Source organism: Monodelphis domestica, chromosome 6, assembly GCF_027887165.1.
Source record: "Monodelphis domestica isolate mMonDom1 chromosome 6, mMonDom1.pri, whole genome shotgun sequence".
Lineage (NCBI taxonomy): Eukaryota > Metazoa > Chordata > Mammalia > Didelphimorphia > Didelphidae > Monodelphis > Monodelphis domestica.
In genome coordinates this window covers 283,274,008-283,296,812 of record NC_077232.1, presented here as the reverse complement: position 1 = coordinate 283,296,812, position 22,805 = coordinate 283,274,008, and the positions used below count along the sequence as shown (strand labels likewise).

The following is a 22,805-nucleotide window of genomic DNA, read 5'->3' as shown; positions in this document are numbered from 1 at the left end:
GAGCTGAGCCACTAAAAGGTCAATTCTCTGCATTGAAAATAACTCACCAAATTCACATCTCCATCTAAGTCACTGCCTTCTCCTACAGTAGCCAATCCAAGGAGTTATCATTATTTCAATGGAAAAGATTCCACTGGAATAATAATAAAATACAATGAAAGATTTATTTCTCAAACAATCTTATCATTTACCATTTTTGTCCTTTCCTATGGCTTAATATCATACTTTAATGAGCCCTTACCGAGTGACTTAGAGAATCATTAAGAGAACTGATATTTTTGCTTAAATTCAGAACTCATTCTCTGCACTATTTTACCATGTACAACTGAAATTCTATAAAAAAAGCTCGATTAAAGCAAAAACCATTATGTCCCCAGGAAGCCAATTCAATTTCAGGGCAGTTTTAAAAATAATTATTGGAAAGCTTTCCCTTGTATCAAACCTAAAATGGCTTCATTGTAACTTCTACTAATAGCAGCCAGTTCTAACCTCTGAGACCAAGCAAAGCAAGTCTAATCTCATTTTCCTAAAACTCATTCAAATACTTGAAGACTATTTAAATTATCACTTAATTTTCTTTTTTTTCCCAGAGACAAAGGAACGAAATGGATAAAATACATGAGTAAAGTCTACGATTAAGTTTTTAAAACACATTTTAACTATAGTTTAAATTCCCTCTAATTTTAATTATTTTATCACAGATAATAATAAACAGATGAATTATAAATGACTCAAGTTATACTTTTTTGTTCTATAGAAAAATAAAGTGGCTGGTGCTTTTAATGAGACTATTATGTTGAAGTAAAATAGCAGAAGCAATAAAATGCCTTGACAAATTATCTATTGCCTTATCTATTATATTGAGCTCTAGAATAATTATTTTGATCTCATAAAATTATGTTTTAATGATCAGAAAGTAATTTTCAAAAATAATTTTCCAAATATATGGTGGGGAGAAGGAGAACAATTTTTACTTTTACCTTTCCCAATAAGAAAAGTAGAGATCACTGACTAAACTGTTCAACCCAAAAGACCTGTAGTGGTCCCATCTTTGTATGTTAAAATTTACCTTCCTGTGTAAAATAATACAAGTAGCTAATGAAATTTAAATCTCTAGTACAAGTACTTATAACTTCCATTTAGCTACTCATTGAGGTTTATATTAATATATAATGGATTTAAGGAAAAAACCCTAAAATATTTTAGATATGCATTTAAATGAAAGATAGCATCTGGATTTTTATCCAGGTAATAAATGTGCAAATAATCCTTTCCTTATAAAATATTTGGAATATAGAAAGCTACCTCTTATTCATCAAAACAGCTCTACCTATATATTGGAGACTTACCTGAAATAACAGAATAAAATTATAAGGACCAGAAGGAAGCTACAGACTGTCACCGATATCAGTAAGGCCTTATGATGTATGGGTCCATCAACAAATTCTGAAATTAAAAAAAAAAACAGTTGTCATAACACAGAGACACCTAGAACTCCAAGTTGAAAAGCTCTCTTAAATATACTTATTCTTTTAGGCAAGTTATGAAACATACTCTCAACTTCTAATTTCAAAAGTAGCCAAAAACAATCATACCTACATTTCCTGGATTCTCTTCCCTTTCCTTCAGTTTGTTATCTCTGATGTTAGAGTTAAATGTCCTAAATGATGACATACCAATTATTTCTAGACATTCCAACACCAGTTTCACATCTCCTCAACTCTGGGTGCTTTTCTTTTAAACCAATAAGAATATAAACAAAAAAGCTTCAAACTGAAAAGGGATTGTGAGGGAGAAGAGGAAAACTGCCTTTGGTTACCCAGTAAGCTATAAACTATAAAGAATGGTTATAGGCTATATAAAGGAATAGCAGTCAAGGTACCAGAAACCTATGGGAAAAGAAAATCCAAGATGGAAGGGTATAAAACACTGTAAAAGCCCAAGGCACCACACCCCAAAAAATGGTACAAAGCACAATAGTATTGATTTGATAATTAATCATTAAAAAGAATCTGGTCAGGTACTGTACAGGTACAGGTCACTGTACTAAGAGATAATATACAAACACAAAAATGAAATAAAAAATAAACGAGCTAATATTATATTGGAGGAGACACCCTGCTTCCAACACTCCTGACCCACAATCAGGTGAGAACAATATGTACAAAATAGATACAAGGTCATTTTAGGTGGGGTAAAAACGTGAGAAAAAAGTTTTGGGTAAAAATAATTTATGAATTAAGTTTTATTGTTGTTGTTTTTAAAACCCTGATGTTCTGTCTTAGAATACTAAATACTGATGGAAAGGAAGAAAAGGAATAAGGGCTAGGTAGTGGTTAAGTGACTTACCCAGGGTCAAACAGTTAGGAAGTGTCTGAGGTCAAATTTGAACGCAGAAACTCCCTTCACCAAGGCTGGATCTCAATTAACTGAGCCACCTAGCTACCTCCTGAATTAAGTTTTGAGGAAGACAAAGTGATGATGGAGAGCATTCGAGGCATAGGGGAGAATCAGGGCAAAAATACTAGTGTTATGATCAGGGACAGTAAGAAGAAGGTCACTGTGGCTGGGTAGTAGAAAATGAGAAATAAAGTAACAATAAAGCTGAAAAGGGAGAAATAAGTAAAGGGTGTAAAGTACTTTAAAAAGCAAATAGTGATTTCCTCCAACTTCATTCAGCAGCTTATGAGTAGAAACAAATGAGATGGAGGGTAGAAGTAGCCCAACAATGTGATTTGGGGTATGAGAATCAAAAGGGGAAGAAAAAGATTTGAGAGTAACAATGTGAAAATGATTTTTTGGCTCACTATTAGTTGGAGATGGGAGGAAAGAAATTTGAAGTTAGAACAGAGAAGATGGTCTGAGACATTACCGAGGGATGGAAGAACTAGAAGTCCTACTAAGGATAACTAAGAACATTAAGAGGATGTAAGGGAGAAATGAAATTTTAGGAGGTTTCGTTCCAGAACAAAGAATTTTTAGGTTCTTAATTGTGGGTGATGGGGAGTTCTAGGCTGAGATCCTTAAAATATATGTGACACAGAGTGGGGAAGGAGATCAGGAGGACTGAGGAGGATGAGAAATGAGGAATAGAGATTTTGACAGGGGGCAGCAAATTGAACCTCACACATGTCGCTCAGACTTGGTAGGATAAGGCAACATAATTAGAAAAATGCTATGGAATCATATACCTTAATGAAAGGCAAAATTAATTCAAATGAACAAATATTTATTGAGTCCACAAAATGTACTTGACAGTTCACCCTTTCCCACTAGATAAATGTTCTTTTCTTTCTGCATTTTCTTGTTTCTGCCCATTCCAAAATTTTCTGTCTAATGGCTTCTTTTTCTTTGTAGGTTCATCATTCATATCATACTTGTTAACTGTAGTTGTATTCCAAGGGTCTTTCCTCAGGCATCTCTTTTATCACATTTTCTCTCTGTTACCTCACTACCATATCTCCAGATTTTTATTTCTAGATGTTTCTAGCCAGTATGTGTCTCTCTACTTAGATTGGATCCCACTGAAATCTCAAATTCACCATGTCCATCACGGAACTCATTATCTTTACCCCTCAACACTCTTTCCTTTAAAATTCTCTAATATACTCAATGACAAACTTAACCTCTTATACATAAGATTCATGACCATGGCAAGGACTTTTAACTATTTATTATTATCCACTTTACACATCTAATTATTTGCCAAATTTTGCTTCTTTTTCCACAAAATTTTTCATATATTTCTCTCCATTCTCACATTTTATCATCCTAATTTAAAACTCTGCCACCTCTAACCACAACTATTGCAATTGCATCCTATTTGGTATCCCTATAGCAAATCCCTCTCCATTCTTTTAAATAATCACCAAAGTAATTTCCCTAAAATGTAGAGCTGATCATCTTGCCTTCTCTCTCCAAAAAACTTGATAAGGCTCCATGCTACCTCCAGGATCAAATATTAACTCCTCAGATTGATATTTAAAACTCCACACAGCTTCAGCCCTTCCCACCTCTCTAGTATTCTCTCCTATTTATTTGTTCCAAAGACTATTTTATGGTATATCCAGAAAAAATTATTTTCTATTCCACACAAAAGATAAACCATCTTTCATGTCTGAGTATTTGCATTGACTCTTAACTCACCTTCACTTCTTTTTTTTTCAAGACTTTAAAGTTCAAACATTGTATTCTACATAAAGCCCATTAAAAATCACAACTTTCCCTTCCAGATGCTAGTGCTTTCCCTCAAGTCAAGTCATAAGCAGTTATCAAGCCCCTCCTGTGTGAAAAGTGCTGAGGATACACAGAAAGACAAAAAAATAAAATAAAATGTAAGTGTCCTTGTTCTCCCAGAACTTACTGTCTAATGGAGAACACAACATCCAAACAACTATGTACAAAGAAGTTAGAGAAGGGATAGATTGGACAGAATCACAGAAGAAAGACGTTAGCACTACAGAAGATTGGGAAAGGTTTTGTTTTTGTTTCTTGGGAGAAGGTACAGTTTTAGTTTGGACCAAGAAAGTCAGGAACCACAGGATATAGCGACAACGAAGAAAGAAAATTTCATGCATGAAGGATAACCTGTAAAAATGTAGGGGATGAGAAGACTGAACATTGTGGGCACGGGAGAGTAAAAAGATCTCCTTACCCAAAATACCTTAGATTCTGTATACACTTTTTTGTATGTACTGATGTAATGATTTCCACCTATTAGGCAGCCTCATTTCTTCTGCTTTTGTTTCTCTAGGGTTCAGCACAGTATTTACCAAGCAATTGATAATGAAGGCTCACTGCCACTGGATTTAAATATCTGCTGTTGGATCTTGCTATTAAAATGAAGTAAGCTGTGAATATTTTTTTAATCTGATACATCTTTTGTATCAATTTATGTTTTTCACAATATCAGATATGCTTAAAAGAAGGGTATATTTGAATACTGAGTAAATACTGAGAGATCAGGAAGCCATATACTATTTGTAGAGTGATTATTGGCACTTAATTTTATTTTTTATTTTAATAACAAATTTCCACATAAGATTTCCAAAGATTTATGATTCAAATTGTCTCCTTCCCTTCTCTTCCTCCCCCTCTCCCAGAGCTGAAAACAATGCAATCTGGGTTATACATGTATTATCATGTAAAACAAATGGCATTTGATTTTAAAGGAACCTTATATCCTAAGTCTCTAAGTCACTTGAAGTAAACAACTTTCATCATTTCAACTTGAACCTGCCCTGTTTCCCCACATTAGTGAATTAGTGAAAGAAAAGAGGATTGAGGTAAAATGCTAAAATATTATTTGAGAAAGTCTGAAATCTAATTTAAAAAACAATTCTCCGTATACTGCATATTGTAGACACGATATGCATATAAATATGTAAATATATATTACAAAGTTATCAAATTATCTCATAATAAAACTACAGATAAGTTGAAGGAGATACTTTTAAAAAAAGGATCATCTACAAGCATAGTCAGAATTTGATCCTTATTTTTTCCTTGTCAAGTCATTCCACAACCATTATGAGTATGGTATGTAATACTTTGTTCTTCATTTTAAAAAATGATTTGGAATAGGGCAGCACAGGTAAAGATTTTGATCATGAATTAATTCATGAAAAATTTTTAAAGTGATGGATTTTTTTATGAACTTCCAGGATTTTTACTTGACATTCTATCTCCCCAAATCTTTGCCTTTAAATGGAATCCTCTGACAAATCTCTGCCTCTGAGCTTCCCTATTATCCTTCAAAGCTCATCTCAAGCCCCCACCATATACATAACCTTTTCAAGATACTCTTAGCGTAACGTATTTACTTTGTATATATTTGTATTTAATATATTTATATGTACATTTGTCTATGAGTAGGATACACAGAAATCCTTTGTTTCTGTATATTGAGGGTCTGGTTACAGCTTTCACTGGAGAAGGGGAGGCAGATCATCTCATTAGACCACAGAAATTTGTGGGAGGGGTTATACTAGCAATGTGCTCTGCACATGGAATGCAAGTGATGAATTTTTTGTTGTTGTTTTATAAACGGAGGAAATTTTAGAAAGTGTACTGAGTAATATATGCATGACTATATGTGGGGGGGTCATCTGATGAGCCTAAAGATGGTCAGATCAAAAATATTTATGATTAACATATTAATTGTCTGAGTGCTCCTGGGATGGTAATAGTTTAAACTAATTCAAGTATGTTCGTGTTTAAATAGGAAAAGGTCCTTTTTAAAAATACAATTTAAAAACCATTTATTCCTTCAAAAAAGTACAGAGAACAAAAAATGATCACGTGTATTAGATCGGAGTATTTGTAAATAATTAAGGCTTTAGAAACATAAGATATTTTGGTTAACAAAGTAGCTCAATTTTTTCAATAAAATTTTATCTTTCTGCCCTACAGAAGATGAATTATATAGTGTATGTATAAAATAGAAGTCAAAATGATAATTACTTCATATGATCAGCATATGTGCAACTAATAATTTGGTTATACGGCATCAGAATATTAAGAATTGTCTTCTGGAAATTCCCAGGATCACTATTTGTCAATCTAAATTGAGGTTACAAAAAAACTGTGAGATCTCTTTTCTTTTGGACTCCTGATCACATTTCAGATTTATGAGAGCAATGATACAAGAAGGCTCCAAAGGGGCTCTTAGTTCACTGTCTTTCAGTTGGAAAAAAAAAATGTTAAGATCAAGCTTACATTGCAGTTTGTCTTTTCTTCATTGCTTAGCCCATATCCCTATTGCTTTCCTTGACTTCTATCATGGAAGTGTGATATGCACCAATACACCTTTTCCTGCCCCTTTGCTGTTCACACCAGTCATGTTTTAATCTTCCATTACCTGTTCTTTAGACCTTAACATTGTAAACATTCAAGACATTGGCAGCAGCTTTTAAAAGAAACACTACTTGATGTCTATCTAGAAAACCAAATGGGCAAATCTTATTGATATGAAGAAGCATATTTCTCCTACATTTTCACTCCAACTATATGGTGAACTGAAATTGAGAACCCCCAGTGAGGTCTTGTTCAATATTTTACCAGACATTTACTCAGGACCTAATGCGGTTTTAGAGCACAAATCTCATGAAATAACAAAATAGGAACCTTTTTTTTTTGCTTCATCAAATATTATTATTTTACTTTTAATGCATGTGATAGTTTTTCTCTCTGTGTTAAGTTCTGGAAATGATGAATCATTATTATTCAATAAAACTTTATCAAAACCAAATGGATTTTGGAGGTGTCATTTCCCTGTCACTCGTATATACAAAGAATTAAGCCTATGATAAAGAGAAACATGTAAAACGCAAATGAAAATCTAGTGATGCTTGTAGACTTAAATTTAATAAGCAATTTTAAAACTAAATTGTTTTTATTCAGTATTTTTTAATTCATTGTGAAGAGATTATCATTCCTTCTCCAGCACATTTTACAGACTAGGAAACTGTGCTAAAAAGGGTTAATTGATTTTCCCCAGTATCACATTGCCAGTAACTATATAAGTCTGAATTTGAACTCAAGTCTTCTTGACTCAAAGCCTACCATTCTATCAACAATGACATCTAGCTGCCTCTTTTAAAAACTATACTTTTAAAAACTCGAGATTTCATATGACATTCTATTCTTTGTTCTTGTTTATATGCTAGAATATTGTATTCATTGATTGTTAATTTTGTATTAGAATAATTTTTTAAAGACACAAAACATTAAGGTACTCAATTGTTCACATTCCTTTCATGCAGATATTCTCCCTCAAATTGCTGGAAGCTAAAAAGATCAAAAGTGTTTTAACTATTTTCTGGAAAAGAATATAGCTAAGTATTTCTTCAGTTAGTATATATCAGAAGCATAACACTGGAGACTGGCAGAAGGATTTTGGTACTAATTTGGATTTTGTTTTGTTTTGTTTTTTAGTTAAAAAAAAACCTTACCTTCTATCTTATAATCAATACTAAGTATTAGAACCAAAGCAGAAGAATGGAAAGGGCTAGGCAATTGGGATTAGTAGACTTGTCCAATATCACAAAGGTAAAAGTGTCCCTGGCCAGATTTGAAGCCAAGACTTCTTATCTCAAGCCCTCACTCTCTATCCACTGAGCCTCCTAGCTGACCTCGGTACAAATCTTTCAAGGAAACATAGATGCTAACACATTATTTTTTTCTGTGTTAAAGTCGTCAGGACAGAGTATATGAGGAAAAAGTTTGTCTAAGCCATTACTTGAAGATTCCCATTTTTCACTGGATATATTTTTATTTTGTTTTAGGTAAGAGTTTTAATAGATCCAGGCATAAAATAAAGCTTTAGAAATATTCATTTTTTTAAAAATGTGAGGATTAAGGAAGAGAAAATGAGATTGTTTAACTCTTGTCAACTTAGAGGATAAGGGATTCCTTATTCACAAAGTTCACAAAGCCAGTATCCATCTATCTCTGTGATATATGGTGCCTATTCACTCCTCCACACTGCCTTTTAAGAGAACATTATAAAATAGTAATCTCTATATTTAAAGTCTTATCTGGATATTTTAAATAATCAGGTGATAGGAAAGATCAGCACAGTTCTCCTATTTCCCACCTAACCTTTAGAGACTCTTTAAATTGTTTATATAAGAATGAGCACTTTAATACTATTGTGCTATAATGAATGATGAACAGGATATTTTCAGAAACAGCTGAAATGATCTCTAAGAACTGATACAGAGTGAAATAAGCAGAACCCGAAAACAATGTACACAGTAACAGCAATATTGTGAAACAATCAACTGTGAGAGATGTAGTTACTGTCTGCAATATAATGATCCAGGATAATTCTTAGGGATTTATAACAAAGAATGCTACCTACCTCTAGAGAAAGAACTTTTGGCATCAGAGAACTGATCAAAACATAGCATTTTTCATTTGTTTATTTTGATTTATGTTTTAGAGTTTTAGTTTTATAGGATTGTTTACAAAAATGAATAATGGGGAATTTTTAAAAACACCCTCCAAAAAAGAATAAGCATTTTTAATAAATAAATATCTTAAAGACAAACTAAATGATTTTGGAAGGTGGAGTTCCTCAAAATGCTATCAAATTATCTAGTCCCCCCCAAAATTCCTAGGAATTAATATTGGAGAAATAATCAATACTGAAATCTGAGTCTTGTAGGTTCTGTGCACATGTACAACTGTATTTTTCATCCAATCTTTTGCTTCCCCTTTCATTGCAAGCAGAAGTCAGACAAAATCAGAATTGATATCTCTCTCCATTCTAACACTTGGCTTTCTAATCACATCATTTAAAAGGTAAAATAAAAATTGCATTTGATTATTAGATTATTAATAAGAATGATTATTCTTTCCATACTTTTCAGGATGAATGCACATTATAAGTTCCCAATGGGATTTACTACTTCTTTTCAACCAACCACAAATCATTTCATTCAATGACCTCTCTTCTTCAAAACTGATGAAAAACTTGCTCATATCTAGTTCACACCTCTTTCTGATTAATTGATTTAAAAGATAGACACCTCTGACTAATTATATAAGTTAATCAAAGAGATTTATCACTTGTAAAAGGTGTTACAAAATAAAGCATCTTTTAATTAAATTAATTGAGACAAAGAGGTATAGAGAATACCTCCTGCATAGGCATCTGGCTTATCCCTAAGCTAAATTCTAATTAAAAGCCTGAGAAGTTCCTCCAAGACAACAGTACATCTTGACTCTCATAGTTCCTGATACTTGAACCTAATCATAAATATTGATTTTTCCCCATTAAAGAAAATATAACTACTGTCCCAAGTAAGATAAAAAATGATTTGGGAAGCTACTTTTTTGCGATTATTATCTCAAATTAAATTTTTACTCAGTTACGGAATTCTTAGAGAAACATGTACATTCAGATTCATTCATGGTAGAACATTATGACAATAAACAGTATTAAAAATTAGATCAGATCTTAACCTCACTAGCTTTATTGGGCTCTCACCTAAAATAGAGAATGTAAAGTGATGGGAACTGTTTCTTTTGCAATGACTGCTGTCTTCTGGCTTATGACTAGAGATAACTACTAAAGGGAACTATGAAACTGCTTATTAGTAATGGAGGTAGAAATGAGAAATGCTAAGGGATGCTAGTACAGGGATGCTGCCACACAGGGGAAATGCTTTCGATAGATACTAGGGAATGCTCTGGGGTTTGCCTACTGATTCCTACTGATGGCTGATGGATCAGTATATCTTTCTAATCTCCTCCCTTTCACTCCCTCCCTTCTCCAATCCTCTGCTCCCTGCCCCCCTTCACCTCACAATTCTTCTGGAATTCTTTGGCTTTTTCCCTCCCCCCTGAGTGAACTATAAAGATACTCTTTTTTTTTTTCCTTTTCAAGTCAAGGGGTTTATTGGGAAAACAGGATGGGAAACTGAGGTTAGCGGGATGAGGATGTCCCTAATCTAAAATGAGGGAAAATTGAGGGTTTGAGAAAGTAGTCCAGTAACAAACTGTGACTCTAAGACAATTAGAGAAATGAAGGACAACAGCTGTATAAACTCTTCTTTCTTCTTCTTCACAAAGTCAGCAAGGTCTCTCAGCTTAACCCCAGAGAGAAATAAAGTTCATAATCTCTCCTTCAGCTTTCCTCCAACTATTAGTCAGTCAAATCTCAGAAAGAACAGAGGTTTCTCCTTGATCAAAGAACCCCAAAACCAATTCAATGCCACCAGGGTCTTTCTGCCAGGTTCAACCTCCAGAGAGAGTGACTCTCAGTCTCCTCGCCCTGGTCAGTTCAACTGTCAACTCCTGGGAACATTCCATTTGGAACATTCCTCTTGATTGACAGGTTAGGTCCCCAGCTTGTTTCTTGCATCTTGGCTTACAAGTCCTCTCTCTCTCCATACCTCTACCAGTCAGGACAGTTCAATAGCAGGGTGGTGTTCTAAGTCGTTTTATTTGTTCAGGGAACATTCTATGGAGGGGCATGTCAGAAGTTACTTTAACATGAGCAGTAAAGACAATGTGGCATGGTATGAAGATGAAGCATGGGGGAGTTCTGTAGATGGTGACAATGAATTTTTTAAACCCTTACCTTCAGTCTTAGAATCAACACTGTGTATTGGTTTCAAGCAGAAGAACAGTAAGGGCTAGACAATGGGAATTGAGTGACTTGCCCAGGATCACACAGCTAGGAAGTGTGTGAGGCAAGATTTGAACTGAGGACATCCTATCCATAGGTCTGGATCTCAATCCACTGAGCTTCCCCCATAAAGTGTGTTTAATAATAATACTATGAGGCTTAAATAAGAGTCTGCATACTTATGCAATAGAACAATTTATTAAAATGAATTTATTTCCATTTGTGAAGGATTTTCACATTTACGGAATCTCAAGGATAGAATTTATTTCAAAGACTATCCTAAACTATTCTTGAAAAAGAATCCCTCTACAAGATGGCTAAAAGTGGTCAGTCACTTACCTACTATCAACAAAACAATGATTCAGAAGAATTTTGAGGGACTTAAGACATAGAATGTTATGCTACAGAGAAAGAACTGTTCAAAAAGAATGAAGATGAAAGCAGACAGTTTTTTCAGATGTTCAATCAGATTTATGCTTTGGGATTTGGTTTTAGAAGATTATTCACTTACAACAATAAACAATATGGACTATGTTTTGCATGATACAACATGTATAATCTAATTGAATGACTGGACAGAATAAGAAAGGGCAAGGGAAGAGAGGGAGGGAGATAAATCATATAACTTGGGAAATTATGTGGAAATTTGTAATTACATGTAATAATTGTATGTAATTGGTAAAAATTTAAAAATTAAGAAATAGAAAAAAGTGGTCAGTCAGCCTTTGCTTGAAGACTTCCAGTAAGGGGTAAACCACTACCTCCCAAACAGGGGCTCATTCCATTTGGGGATAGCTCGAATTATTAGGAAGGCTTTTTCCCCCATAAATAAGAGGAATACACTACATCCATAACTCTATAATTACTGATAGCACAATCTTCTTGACTGAATCAATAAGAGGTATGAAAAAGGTTAACCATGGCCTACAGCCTCTACAGAACCAAGTAAGCAAAAGCTCTATACTAACTGTGATAAGTCCCCTCCACCCCCAAAATCCTGTATTGTCTCCTTTTGGTGCCTATATATCAAGAGAACCTATAACATAATCTATTTCCTTCTTTATCATATTGGCAATCTGAAAGTTGCTTCAACCAAAAAAAAAAAAAGATAAGGGTTAGCAATAGAAAAAGGGCAACACTAAAGAAGACTATCCAAAGTACTTAAAGATAACACTAGAACAAGCATAACAAAATGTAGAAAGATGGAAGAAATCTGAGTTGTTGCTATTGTTTTCCAAACTCTTTTCCCTTTCTACTATAGTAACCTAAGATGAGTTTATCGAGGAAGTAACAGTACAAAAATAAATAAACGTGAATGCACAAGATTAGAACATATATATATGTAAGAACTATGTGGTACACAGAACAATTCTGAGAATACTGAAGGACCAATTCACATGTCTGGCAAAAAAGTAAAACAAAAACTTAGATTTTATACTATATACCTTCCACACAACCAAAAGGAGAGAATATAAAAAAAAATACTGATGTATAAGTATGCTTTTCGATGAATTTGTTTTCTTATGAAAATGTTACATAATTTGTATATACTGGGGCCCTAATGTGTTTGCTAAATTGCACAGAATTTTCCTTTCTGATGTACAGAAATGATACCAAAAATTGTTCACACCAGTTAAGTAAGAGTTGAGCAAATTTGCAAATCATAGGGTAATGGACAACTTATTTTTGGTAGAATTCTGATAAAGGGTAGAAGAAATTGTGAATTATCCCTGATCACTGATTTGGTGTTTATCTCTGTAATTACTTACAGTTTATACTTCAGTATAACTGCTATACATTACCATGATGTTTCATTATTTTATTAAAATTAATTTCTTCAAATCTTTTTTGAAATGTATCAAAATTTTTATTTTATTATGAATTATTCTTTTCCTCTCTTTTAACCATAGCAGATCCTTTAGGAAATTATTTATTTGACTCCTGGAAGAGAAATGATGTATTTAAAATGCAGAATGAAACATACATTTTTAGATATGGTCAATGTAAGAATTTATTTTGCACAGAGATTGTATATCTGTCATGAGTTTTTGTTTTTTTTTTTAACTTGTATCTCAATGGTGGTGGAAATGAGAAAAATAAATGTTGATGAATTAAAAAAACACTATGCACTATCTCTTTAAAATTCAACTTTCTATGAAATCTTTTTAAAGTAATATAGAATAAGCTTGGAGAAATGGGAAAACCCATAGAAATGTGTAAGTAAAATGTTATTTATGAGTTGAATATACCTACATGACAATAGCTTTGCCACTTAATTTTTCTATTTCTTACTCATGACAATGAAATAAAGTACTGGCACGTTTGCATCTGTAGGTTTCATTTTTTTGGTACTTGTTTTCTTCAATATGTAGATATGTCAATATGTATGTTCAATATGTAGAATCTCTCTTCCTTCTTACCTCGATTTTTCAATGGAGGCAGTGTAGGGTGAAGGTCTTTATTGCATTCATTCCGTTCTGTGCAACATTCAATTGACCTCCTTTGGTGAGAGATGGGAGTGTCCTATAATAGAATCCAATATAGATATAAGCATTAAATAATATTTTCCTTCAAAACTCCAAGAATTAACTTCAATTTCCAACTTGAACAAGTACTTTCAGTCATTTATATATTATGCAAATAAATTAATTGGATATTGGACTACAATGATCATTTATAAGTAATAACAACTATAGCTTTTGATAGGGATTAAATATTCTGGTGAAGTTTTCCCTTTTTTTTCCATAGGTTACTATAGTTATTCGTTTATGATCTATTTGGGGTGACTAGATTTAGCTTGAGTTACCTAACTCACCTAGTAGAAACTTCAGGAAAATTTTTGACAAAATACATTTAACCAAAATAGAATAGAAATTAAAAAAAAATAAATGAGCAAAAGGGGTTCATTCTACTGAAAGTAATAGGAATATCTATTTGTGAAAGCAGAAAATGACTAAGAATGTAGATTAATTTCTAACCATTTATTTTTAACATACAGGCAGATGAGATTTTCTTGCTTCTTTTGCTTGTGATTTGGATGATTAAATCATAGATATAGTAATAAAATAACTCAAGTAGAATCAATGTGTTCCCTTACCCGGCACTGAAAGTCTGAGCCCTCTAGTCCTAGACATCCAGAAGTGACCACAGGCATACCAGAATCATCTTCTTCTATCATAGTGAAACAGTAGCCATCTGTGCTAAAAATCAGAAAGGAAAAAATAAAAGTGTCTACATGAGGTGACTAATGTGTGCTGCAGAATGGGAAAAGAAATGTTTCTTACTTATTTAACTACCAACTAAGACCATTTCACCATACCAAGCAAGCACAACCTCATCTTCTGTCTCTGTATCTCTCTAACATGAGAACATACACACACGTATACTCATCCCAGGTCATCTGTGATTTGAATTCCATAAAGTCATAAAACTAGAAAGAAACCAAGGTCTCGGTGAGCATCTTGCCATCTTCTCAGTGTACTCCCTTATTTCCATCTCATACTCTGGGAATATTACTAAAATCAATACCAGCCTTGCTACTGTAAAGGGACAACACTGTCCATATGGTTCCTTTGTAATAGCTCTGACTTCCCCAGCCAAAACTGCTTCTGCTGACCACTACTTTCCTATCTGAGCAATCTTTTATTATTAGATTTTTAGCTTTTTGGTGATTTTTATTTTCTCCCAGTGCCTATCACAAAGCATATACACACACTCCTACAGAAAAATGTTGGAGTGCCCTCAGTTTTGAAAAGGAGATAGTTATAGAAAATTTTCTGAAATAATTTCTTCATAGGTAATTAGTTCTTTGAAGAAGTCTTGCCACTTGACAAGAGAATAACTGGCTCTGTTGTAGCAGCCAGTGCTTGAATAGTAGAAAATTAGTCCTCAAAAGAGTGTAGGGGTTTAGAACAGTGGAGACACAATGATGGGCAAAGTGTCATCCTAGGACTAAAAGGGAAAAGAAAGTCAACTATTTGCTTTTCTTTATAAACACACCACATTTCTTGTTTGTTGAAAAGAGCAGAATACAAATATGTATAACAAAAAACACATCAGATTTTAAAACCAAAAAGCAGTTCTATTGCATTCTGAGAAATGTAAGAGCTCTACACCATTCCATCTGCACATGCATATAGTGCCTAAAGATGGACATGGCAGTAGACTTGAAAGTTTAATGTACAGAAAGGACACTGTGAAATGCTATTAGCTATGATTTGTCTTTTTTCATATTGCTGATAGCGACATTCTGTTGTTCCTTAGCCCTTGAGTTACCATCAACAGGCTTTATGATTGTTTACTTGGCTTGCAAACCTAAAGTGATCTGTAATACTTCAGTTTATAAGTACTAAAACAGAATATTTCAAACATCCTAACAGATGGCTTGATGATGCCAGTGATAAATGTCTTTGCAAAGCCAAAGTCAAATTCACAAAGATTGTTGGGCAGAACAATTGCCTCTGCTTGCAACCTACATTGTAAATTCTGTTAGAGGCTTCAATGCTGATTCCATGCAATATAAAAAAGCAATTAAAATTAAAGAATGCAAGAAAATGACGGAATACTTATAACGAAAATAAAAACTACTTTCCGGATTTCCTATTTCTTTTCAAGGTATTAAGAATTTTCAATTGAAGTGGTCATTCATCAGGTGACAGGATTTATTCTTTCACCAGGATATCAAGCTTGTAAAGTGGAAATAACCTCTCCTATGTAGAATTGCAACACTTCTTGTTCTAACGATTTGCCTAGGGCACTGGCCGTTTAAGAGGCTTAGTTTAATAAACAGCTAGTATAGTTAAAGACCGGTCTTTCTGATGCCATGTGCACACCCAAAATTTGCATAGGATGCATAGTTTCGTACATGGAAAGAAACAGCCTAATTTGACAATAAGTATGAGAAGTAATCATCCTCATTCTCTAACCTGGAGTTTATACAGGAATAAGCAAATATTACACTTACACACACACACACTTACTGTTAAGTCATTTCAATTGGTCATGGTCATGGTCATCACATGGTCATACAAATCATGGTCAAACAGCAAATAAGTATCTGAAGCCAGATTTAAATTCATATCTTCTTGACTCTAGGGGCTTATGTTCTATCTATTGCACCCACCTTAGCAGAGAGTGTGTGAGTATAACATAGTCTGAAAATATCAATATAGTGTGAACATTAATTAGCACTAAAATGGATTATAAAAATGACCATATTGGAGATTATAAAAGTTGTATCATTCTAGAAGGCATATAGTATTGGAATCGGGATGGGACTGGATTGATAATTTCAATTACTAATGAACATTAGCACTTTCTCTGTAATAAAATTTCTTGGGGGCAGCTGGGTAGCTCAGTGGATTAAGAGCCAGGCCTAGAGACAGGAGGTCCTAGGTTCAAATCTGGCCTCAGACACTTCCCAGCTGTTGACCCTGGGCAAGTCACTTGACCCCCATTGCCTAGCCCTTACCACTCTTCTGCCTTGGAGCCAATACACAGTATTGACTCCAAGATGGAAGGTAAAGTTAAAAAAAAATTCTTGTCTAGGGTCCCAGCAACAATATGTGTCAGAAGTAAGATCAGAAGTCAGGTTATCTTGGCTTTAAGAATGGTTCATTATCCTTTTGGTCACAGCAATTCTCTCAAGAAGGTGTATAAATAAAAGAAACCATTATTCTTACTTTTTCTTATATCAGTGATGGTGAACCTATGACACAGGTGCTAAAGATGGCATGCAAAGAGACAGGTCTGTGGGCACACAGGTCCCCCCATCCCCCAAAGTGTTCATTCCTAGAAAGACAAGAGGGAGTTGGGCAGAGTTCCTCCCCTCCCCATCTTCACCACACCTGAGGGCATTTCTCACATCCACCACCATTCTGCCCAGCAGCCCAATGGGACCACTTCCTCCCTCTCCTGTGTGGGGGTAAAGGGGTGGTTTGAGGGGTGATATGCAGCACACCACTCATTCTCTGGTGGGGGGAAAAGGCATGGCTCTTGGTCTAGGGGGTGGGGCATGGCACTCTGTCTCCAAATGGTTTGCCATCACTGCCCTATATGCTCCAAAGAGAGGACTAAGTACTTAAAAAAAAAAAACACTTACCTTTCATCTTGGAATGAATACCAGATATTGGATCCAAGACAGAAGAGCAGTAAGGGCTAAGTAATGCAGGTTAAGCGACTTGCCCAGAATTAGACACAGCTAGGAAGTGTCTGAGGTCAAATTTGAACCCCGGATCTCCTTTCTCTGGGCCTGGCTCTCAAATCCACTAAGCCACTCAGCTGCCCCCTAGGACTTAGAACTTTTAAAAAGCCACATTTGCTGGTAGCAAAGGTTTTATCTATACTTCAAAGGTAGACAAGGAGACAACAAGACCAGAGTACTTGACCGTTAGATAAATATTTGTTGAATTGGAGACTTTTTCTCAGTTAATTCTATCATTAGGCATTTTAGACACTTTCAAGTTTTCTTTTTAACGAATCAAAAAGTCAGTCTTTGAATAGGTAATCAATATGACCTCAAAACTCTCCTCTGCTAGCCTTCACTAAATTTAACACTGAGGAAATAGAAAATCATCTCCATGAGGGAAATAGCTCAAAGAACTGATTTTTGACAGTTTAGCACTGGCCATACAAACTAATCATAACTCTATGATATGATGAGGTTTTGAAATTAAATTCAATTGATCTAAAATGCAAAAATAAAACTACATGTTTACTTTGCAGGTCTGACTTTTAAAATAGCATCATGAAAACAGTACAGTGTAAATGAGTACTAGTGTATATCCACAATGAAACATCCTGTTATGCTACAGAAAACATTGTTGCACCAGCATGTAAGACAGAAACTGCAAGCAGAGGGCCAATATTCTGCCTCCCACAAAGCAAGATATCTTGCCAAAGAATGAGATCTGATAATGAGAACACAAACACCACAGGACCTTATTTTTGGAATGATGCTACCACACAATTAATTATCTACTAGAATGAAAACGGTGATTTGACCAAGACATTTAATAAATATCAGAAATAGAAAGTCAAAATCCCAAACCTCTACAGCTGTTTAAGGAGAAGTCTTTCCTGGCAAAGGGCCACTTCTTATGAGAGATGTTATACCTATCCTACTGGTTCAAGATTGTTCAAGAGTATCAGGTCTTTCTACTACCTTTCAGGGAAACAAAAATGACACCAGCATCTAAATATTATATTCTATTTGGATGTTAATTTTGATTTCTTTTTAAAATTAGTTTAAAGGTGACCTATACTCATTTGTCATTCTGACTGTGATTATTCAATAAAATTTAGTGTCAAGAAGAGAATTCTAAAAAAAAAGAGAATTCTAAACAATAGCTTTGACAAATGAAACAGATATATACACAGTAAATGCAAATGTATAGATACACATAAACATGCATGTATCTATACATGTGTATCTCTCTCCTCTCTCTCCCTCTCTCCCTCCCTCTCTCCCTCCCTCTCTCTCTCTCTCTCTCTCTCTCTCTCTCTCTCTCTCTCTCTCTCTCTCTCTCTCTCTCTCTCTCTCTCTCTCTCTCTCTCTCTCTCTCTCTCTCTCTCTCTCTCTCTCTCTCTCTTTTTCTTCCCCCCCATCTATGTATCTATATATAGCTTCAATGAGTAAATCCCAAGATCTAAAAGAAGAACACGCTATACTCAGAGTTTGACTGGTATTAACAAAAAATGGGGCACTGGAAAAACAAATGAAAATTCAATACTACAAAGAACTGAGTACCAGTGGAACAAAGCAGAGAGACTGTTATGATTTCATCATGCAATGTAAGACGTGCTAACAAATGAGAACAATGTGTGTGCCTTTAAAGAATCTGAGACCTTGTGTCACGAACACCTGTTTGGAAACTCACAAGACCACACTCAGCAGAAGGATTAAAATTTCAGCAGGTTCAGGGTTAACATAACCTTTGCAAGGACTCTTATGAAACTCTTTCAATTTTACCACCTGTGATTGTTCACTTATTTTGGTTTCATATACTAATTATTGTTAATTTTAAGTACATATCTTCTCTGTGAATAATCTAAAAGGCCACCACTGATTTATACCTGTAAGACACAAAAATCAATTATTCACAAGAATTGTTGAGTAAGTGCATCAATGAGTAAGTATATAGATCTTAATGAAGATTTATGTGAAGGAATTCTCAGGCCTCAGTTTTTGGTGTTAGTATTTTAATACTAGATATTAGAATTAGATATTAGTATATAAAAGTTCCTCCCTAAAGCCTAAAATTGAATGAAATATATCTAATTTGTTCCCAAATCATATGAAATGAAAATTGCCCAAATATCCTAGTAATGATGAATTTAAGGATGTTACTTTTAATACTGTTAGGGGGTTGGTTACACACTATGATGATTCTTGATTTTTCCCACCAACACTTTCTTGGTTTAAATAGTTTTTAAAGATCTCCCTTCATTAATATTCTCCTCTGAAGACTTATCATAGAGGAACCCTGATATTGCAAAAGTATAAGTTCTGACTTCTACGATCAATCTTGCATTGAAGGTAGATTGGCCCAGCAAGAACAAATACAGAGTGACTCAAATACACATTGACCTGAGTTGATAAATTCTTCAGTCGCTGAAAATTTAAGGAGAAATTATAAAATGGCTGTGATATGTATTCACAGGTGGTGAATCTGTGAAATCACAGATACTTGAAATACTAACTAGAGCATGAATTTTTTAATATTTCAAGATATATATAACCATCAACCAACAAAGTACCAACTCTACCACAAAGAATATGGAAATTCTTATCCAATCATAATATATTGGCTTGAAGTTTTCCCTCTGCCTTCCCTTACATACTAATACTTTGCTCATCATGCATATTTTGACCTCAAATCCCAACATCCCACTATTTTCGCCCATGTCATCACATTTCCACTAGCAACCCAGTCATCTTCTTCCTATCTTGACACCTTGGTGAACCAACTCAATAGTGCGAAAAGGAATCTAGACTAGCAGTTGGTGGGGGAAGGGGAAACTGGGAGTGGAAGTTGGGTCTTGTGACTAGCACTTCCTGCCTGCCAGGTGGGACTTGCTGCCTGGTGTTGGAGGAGAGAGGAACTTGTTCAGCCAGTCTGGAGGGGCATGCCTCTTCTTGGTTCAGCACGAAGATTTTGGCCCAATCTCTTCTGAAGGTCAGAAATGTTCTTGTTTACTTTCTGTCTACTGTTAATATTATGAATTAGACAAAGCAGGACTGATATAGAGTAGACAGGAGTGGGAGAACCCTCCGACAGACTCGGGACCTGGCCTCAACTCTAAAGCTGAGGAAAAAACTCCAGTTCCAACTGGTTATTAAACTTTATATTATTTGAATTTGCAGTCAGATAAGTGTACTATCTTTTCTGGTCATAGAGGGAGCTGAACTTCAATTCAGTCATTCAGGACAAACAGTCCTTTTTGGACCCCTGCTGCTTCCTCTCAGCAGGGGGCATCTCCCTCCATTGTCTCATCAAGCAATATTCCCTCTCTCTCCTCAACTCCTCAATACCCCATACAAACCTCCCATTATTCCCCATTTTTCCAATCCTCCATTTCCTTTCACAATAAATATTACAGTAGTACACTATCTAATTCTCTTTAATCTTGATACCCTTTACAATATCAACAAGTATGCCTGGCAAGGCCTAAGCCTGGGATCACATACAACATTTGTTGTTTTTGCTCCTCCACATGTGCTGCTGAAAAAAATCATGCAACTATTCTAAATGGGTCTGATAAAAATATATGTTACACAACCTCATCTGGATTCACATTGATGCAAAGCAATCTTCCAACATAGCTCTTTATCAACTCATTATCCTACCCTTTCCACTGTCTCTGCTGTACTTCTTCAAACCTCCAATGAAGCCCCCTTCTTATTAGAAGACAACTCGCTGTGCTTTGATCCAGTCCTACCACTGATGGGTTTGTACCACAAATAGATAATAGGGGAAATACTTGCACAAAATATTTATAGCCACACTCTTTGTGGTGGCAAAAAAATGGAAAATGAGGGGATGCCATCAATTGGGGAGTGGCTGAACAAACTGTAATATATGTTGGTTATAGAATACTATTGTACTCAAAGAAATAATAAAGTGGAGAAATTCCATGGGAACTGGAATGACCTCCAGGAATTGATACAGAGTGAGAGGAGCAGAACCAAAAGAACATTGTACACAGAGACTGATACACTGTGGTACTATCGAATGAAATGGACTTCTCTACTAGCAGCAATGAAATAATAGTCCTAGATCATTGCATTGCTGCTAGTAGAGGAGTGGGGACTTATGAGAAGTGAGGAACTGATGAGAAAGTCGCTATCCACATTCAGAGGAAGAACTGGGGGAGTAGAAATGCAGAAGAAAAACATATAATTGATCACATAGTTTGATGGAAATATGATTGGGGATGTTGACTTTAAATGATTACACTATTGCAAATAGTAATAATATGGAAATAGGTTTCGATCAATGATATATGTAAAACCCAGTGGAATTTCTCATTGGCTCCAAAAAGGGAGAGGGAGAGAAGTAAAGAACATGAATCATGTTACCATGGAAAAATATTCTAAATTAATTAACAACAAATTCATTTTTTAAAAAGAAAACTTACTTGATGTGAAAATAAATTGAAGCTATTTACCATGAACTCCCTTTCCTCTCTTCTTTATCATATCATCACCCATGTAACTGCATCTTCCTGTCTTACATGATGAAAGAGTCTCACTCTTTACCAGGGTTAATCCTTTTGCTTGTTTAAGTGATCTCATTCTTTCTAATTTCCTCCAACAGATTGCCCACTCTGTCATAATTACTTATTCACTTATTTTCAGTTTCCACTTGCCTACTAGATCATTTCCTATAGTTACATATGACCATCTCTTCCCTAATCTGAAAAAAAAATCCTCAATTGATCCTTCTATACCTGCTTTCTCCTCCCATATCTCTTTTACCTTTCATAGATAAACTTGAAAGGACCATTTATAATAGATGCCTTGGCTTTCTCTCCTCCAACTTGCCTCTTAAACCCTTACAATCTGGTTTTTTATCATACCACAAAAACTGCTTTTAACAAAGTTATTAATGATTTCTTATCTGAAAAATGCAATACTCTTTCTTAAAACCTCATTTATTTAACCTTTCTACTGGCTTCAACATTGTTAGCACCTTTTTCTCGCTAATTTTTTGGTTGTCTTCCTAAATACAATTCCTTTGCTGGATCCTTTCCAAGATCTCATCCTCTAATTAAGGATATCTCTAAGGGATCTGTCCAGGACCCTTTTCTCCTCTCTATATTATTTCATTTGGTGATCTGATCAGTACCAATGGATTTAATTATCATCTCTACGCTGATGATTCTCAAATCTACCATTTCTGACTCAAACTCTCTGCTGCCCAACAATTTCACATCGCCAACTGCCTTTCAGATATCTCAAACTAAATGTCCAGTAATTCCCTTCAACTCAAATTGTCCAAAATATAATTTATCTTTCCCATCCCATTGGCTAACAAACTTAAAAGTTATCCTGCATTCCTGACTATTTCTCAACACTCTCCATATCCAATCTGCTACCAAGGCTGATAGATTTCATCTTTGCAACAATCCTCATAGATGCCCCCTCCTTTCTTCTAATATTGACACC

At 34.8% G+C, this 22,805-nt stretch overlaps 1 protein-coding gene across 12 annotated transcripts in view; it reads right to left on the bottom strand.

Annotated features, from left to right (window-relative positions):
- Positions 1–22,805, bottom strand: part of BMPR1B (bone morphogenetic protein receptor type 1B) — a 519,978-nt gene that overhangs the window by 30,997 nt on the left and 466,176 nt on the right. For all 12 annotated transcript variants that reach the window (XM_056803301.1, XM_007495714.3, XM_056803304.1 and 9 more), the window contains 3 exons: positions 14,235–14,337; positions 13,558–13,660; positions 1,350–1,446 (listed from right to left, as the gene is read on the bottom strand). In XM_056803301.1, coding sequence (XP_056659279.1) covers positions 1,350–1,446; positions 13,558–13,660; positions 14,235–14,337 — 303 coding nt within the window. The remainder of the gene's footprint in view (positions 1–1,349; positions 1,447–13,557; positions 13,661–14,234; positions 14,338–22,805) is intronic.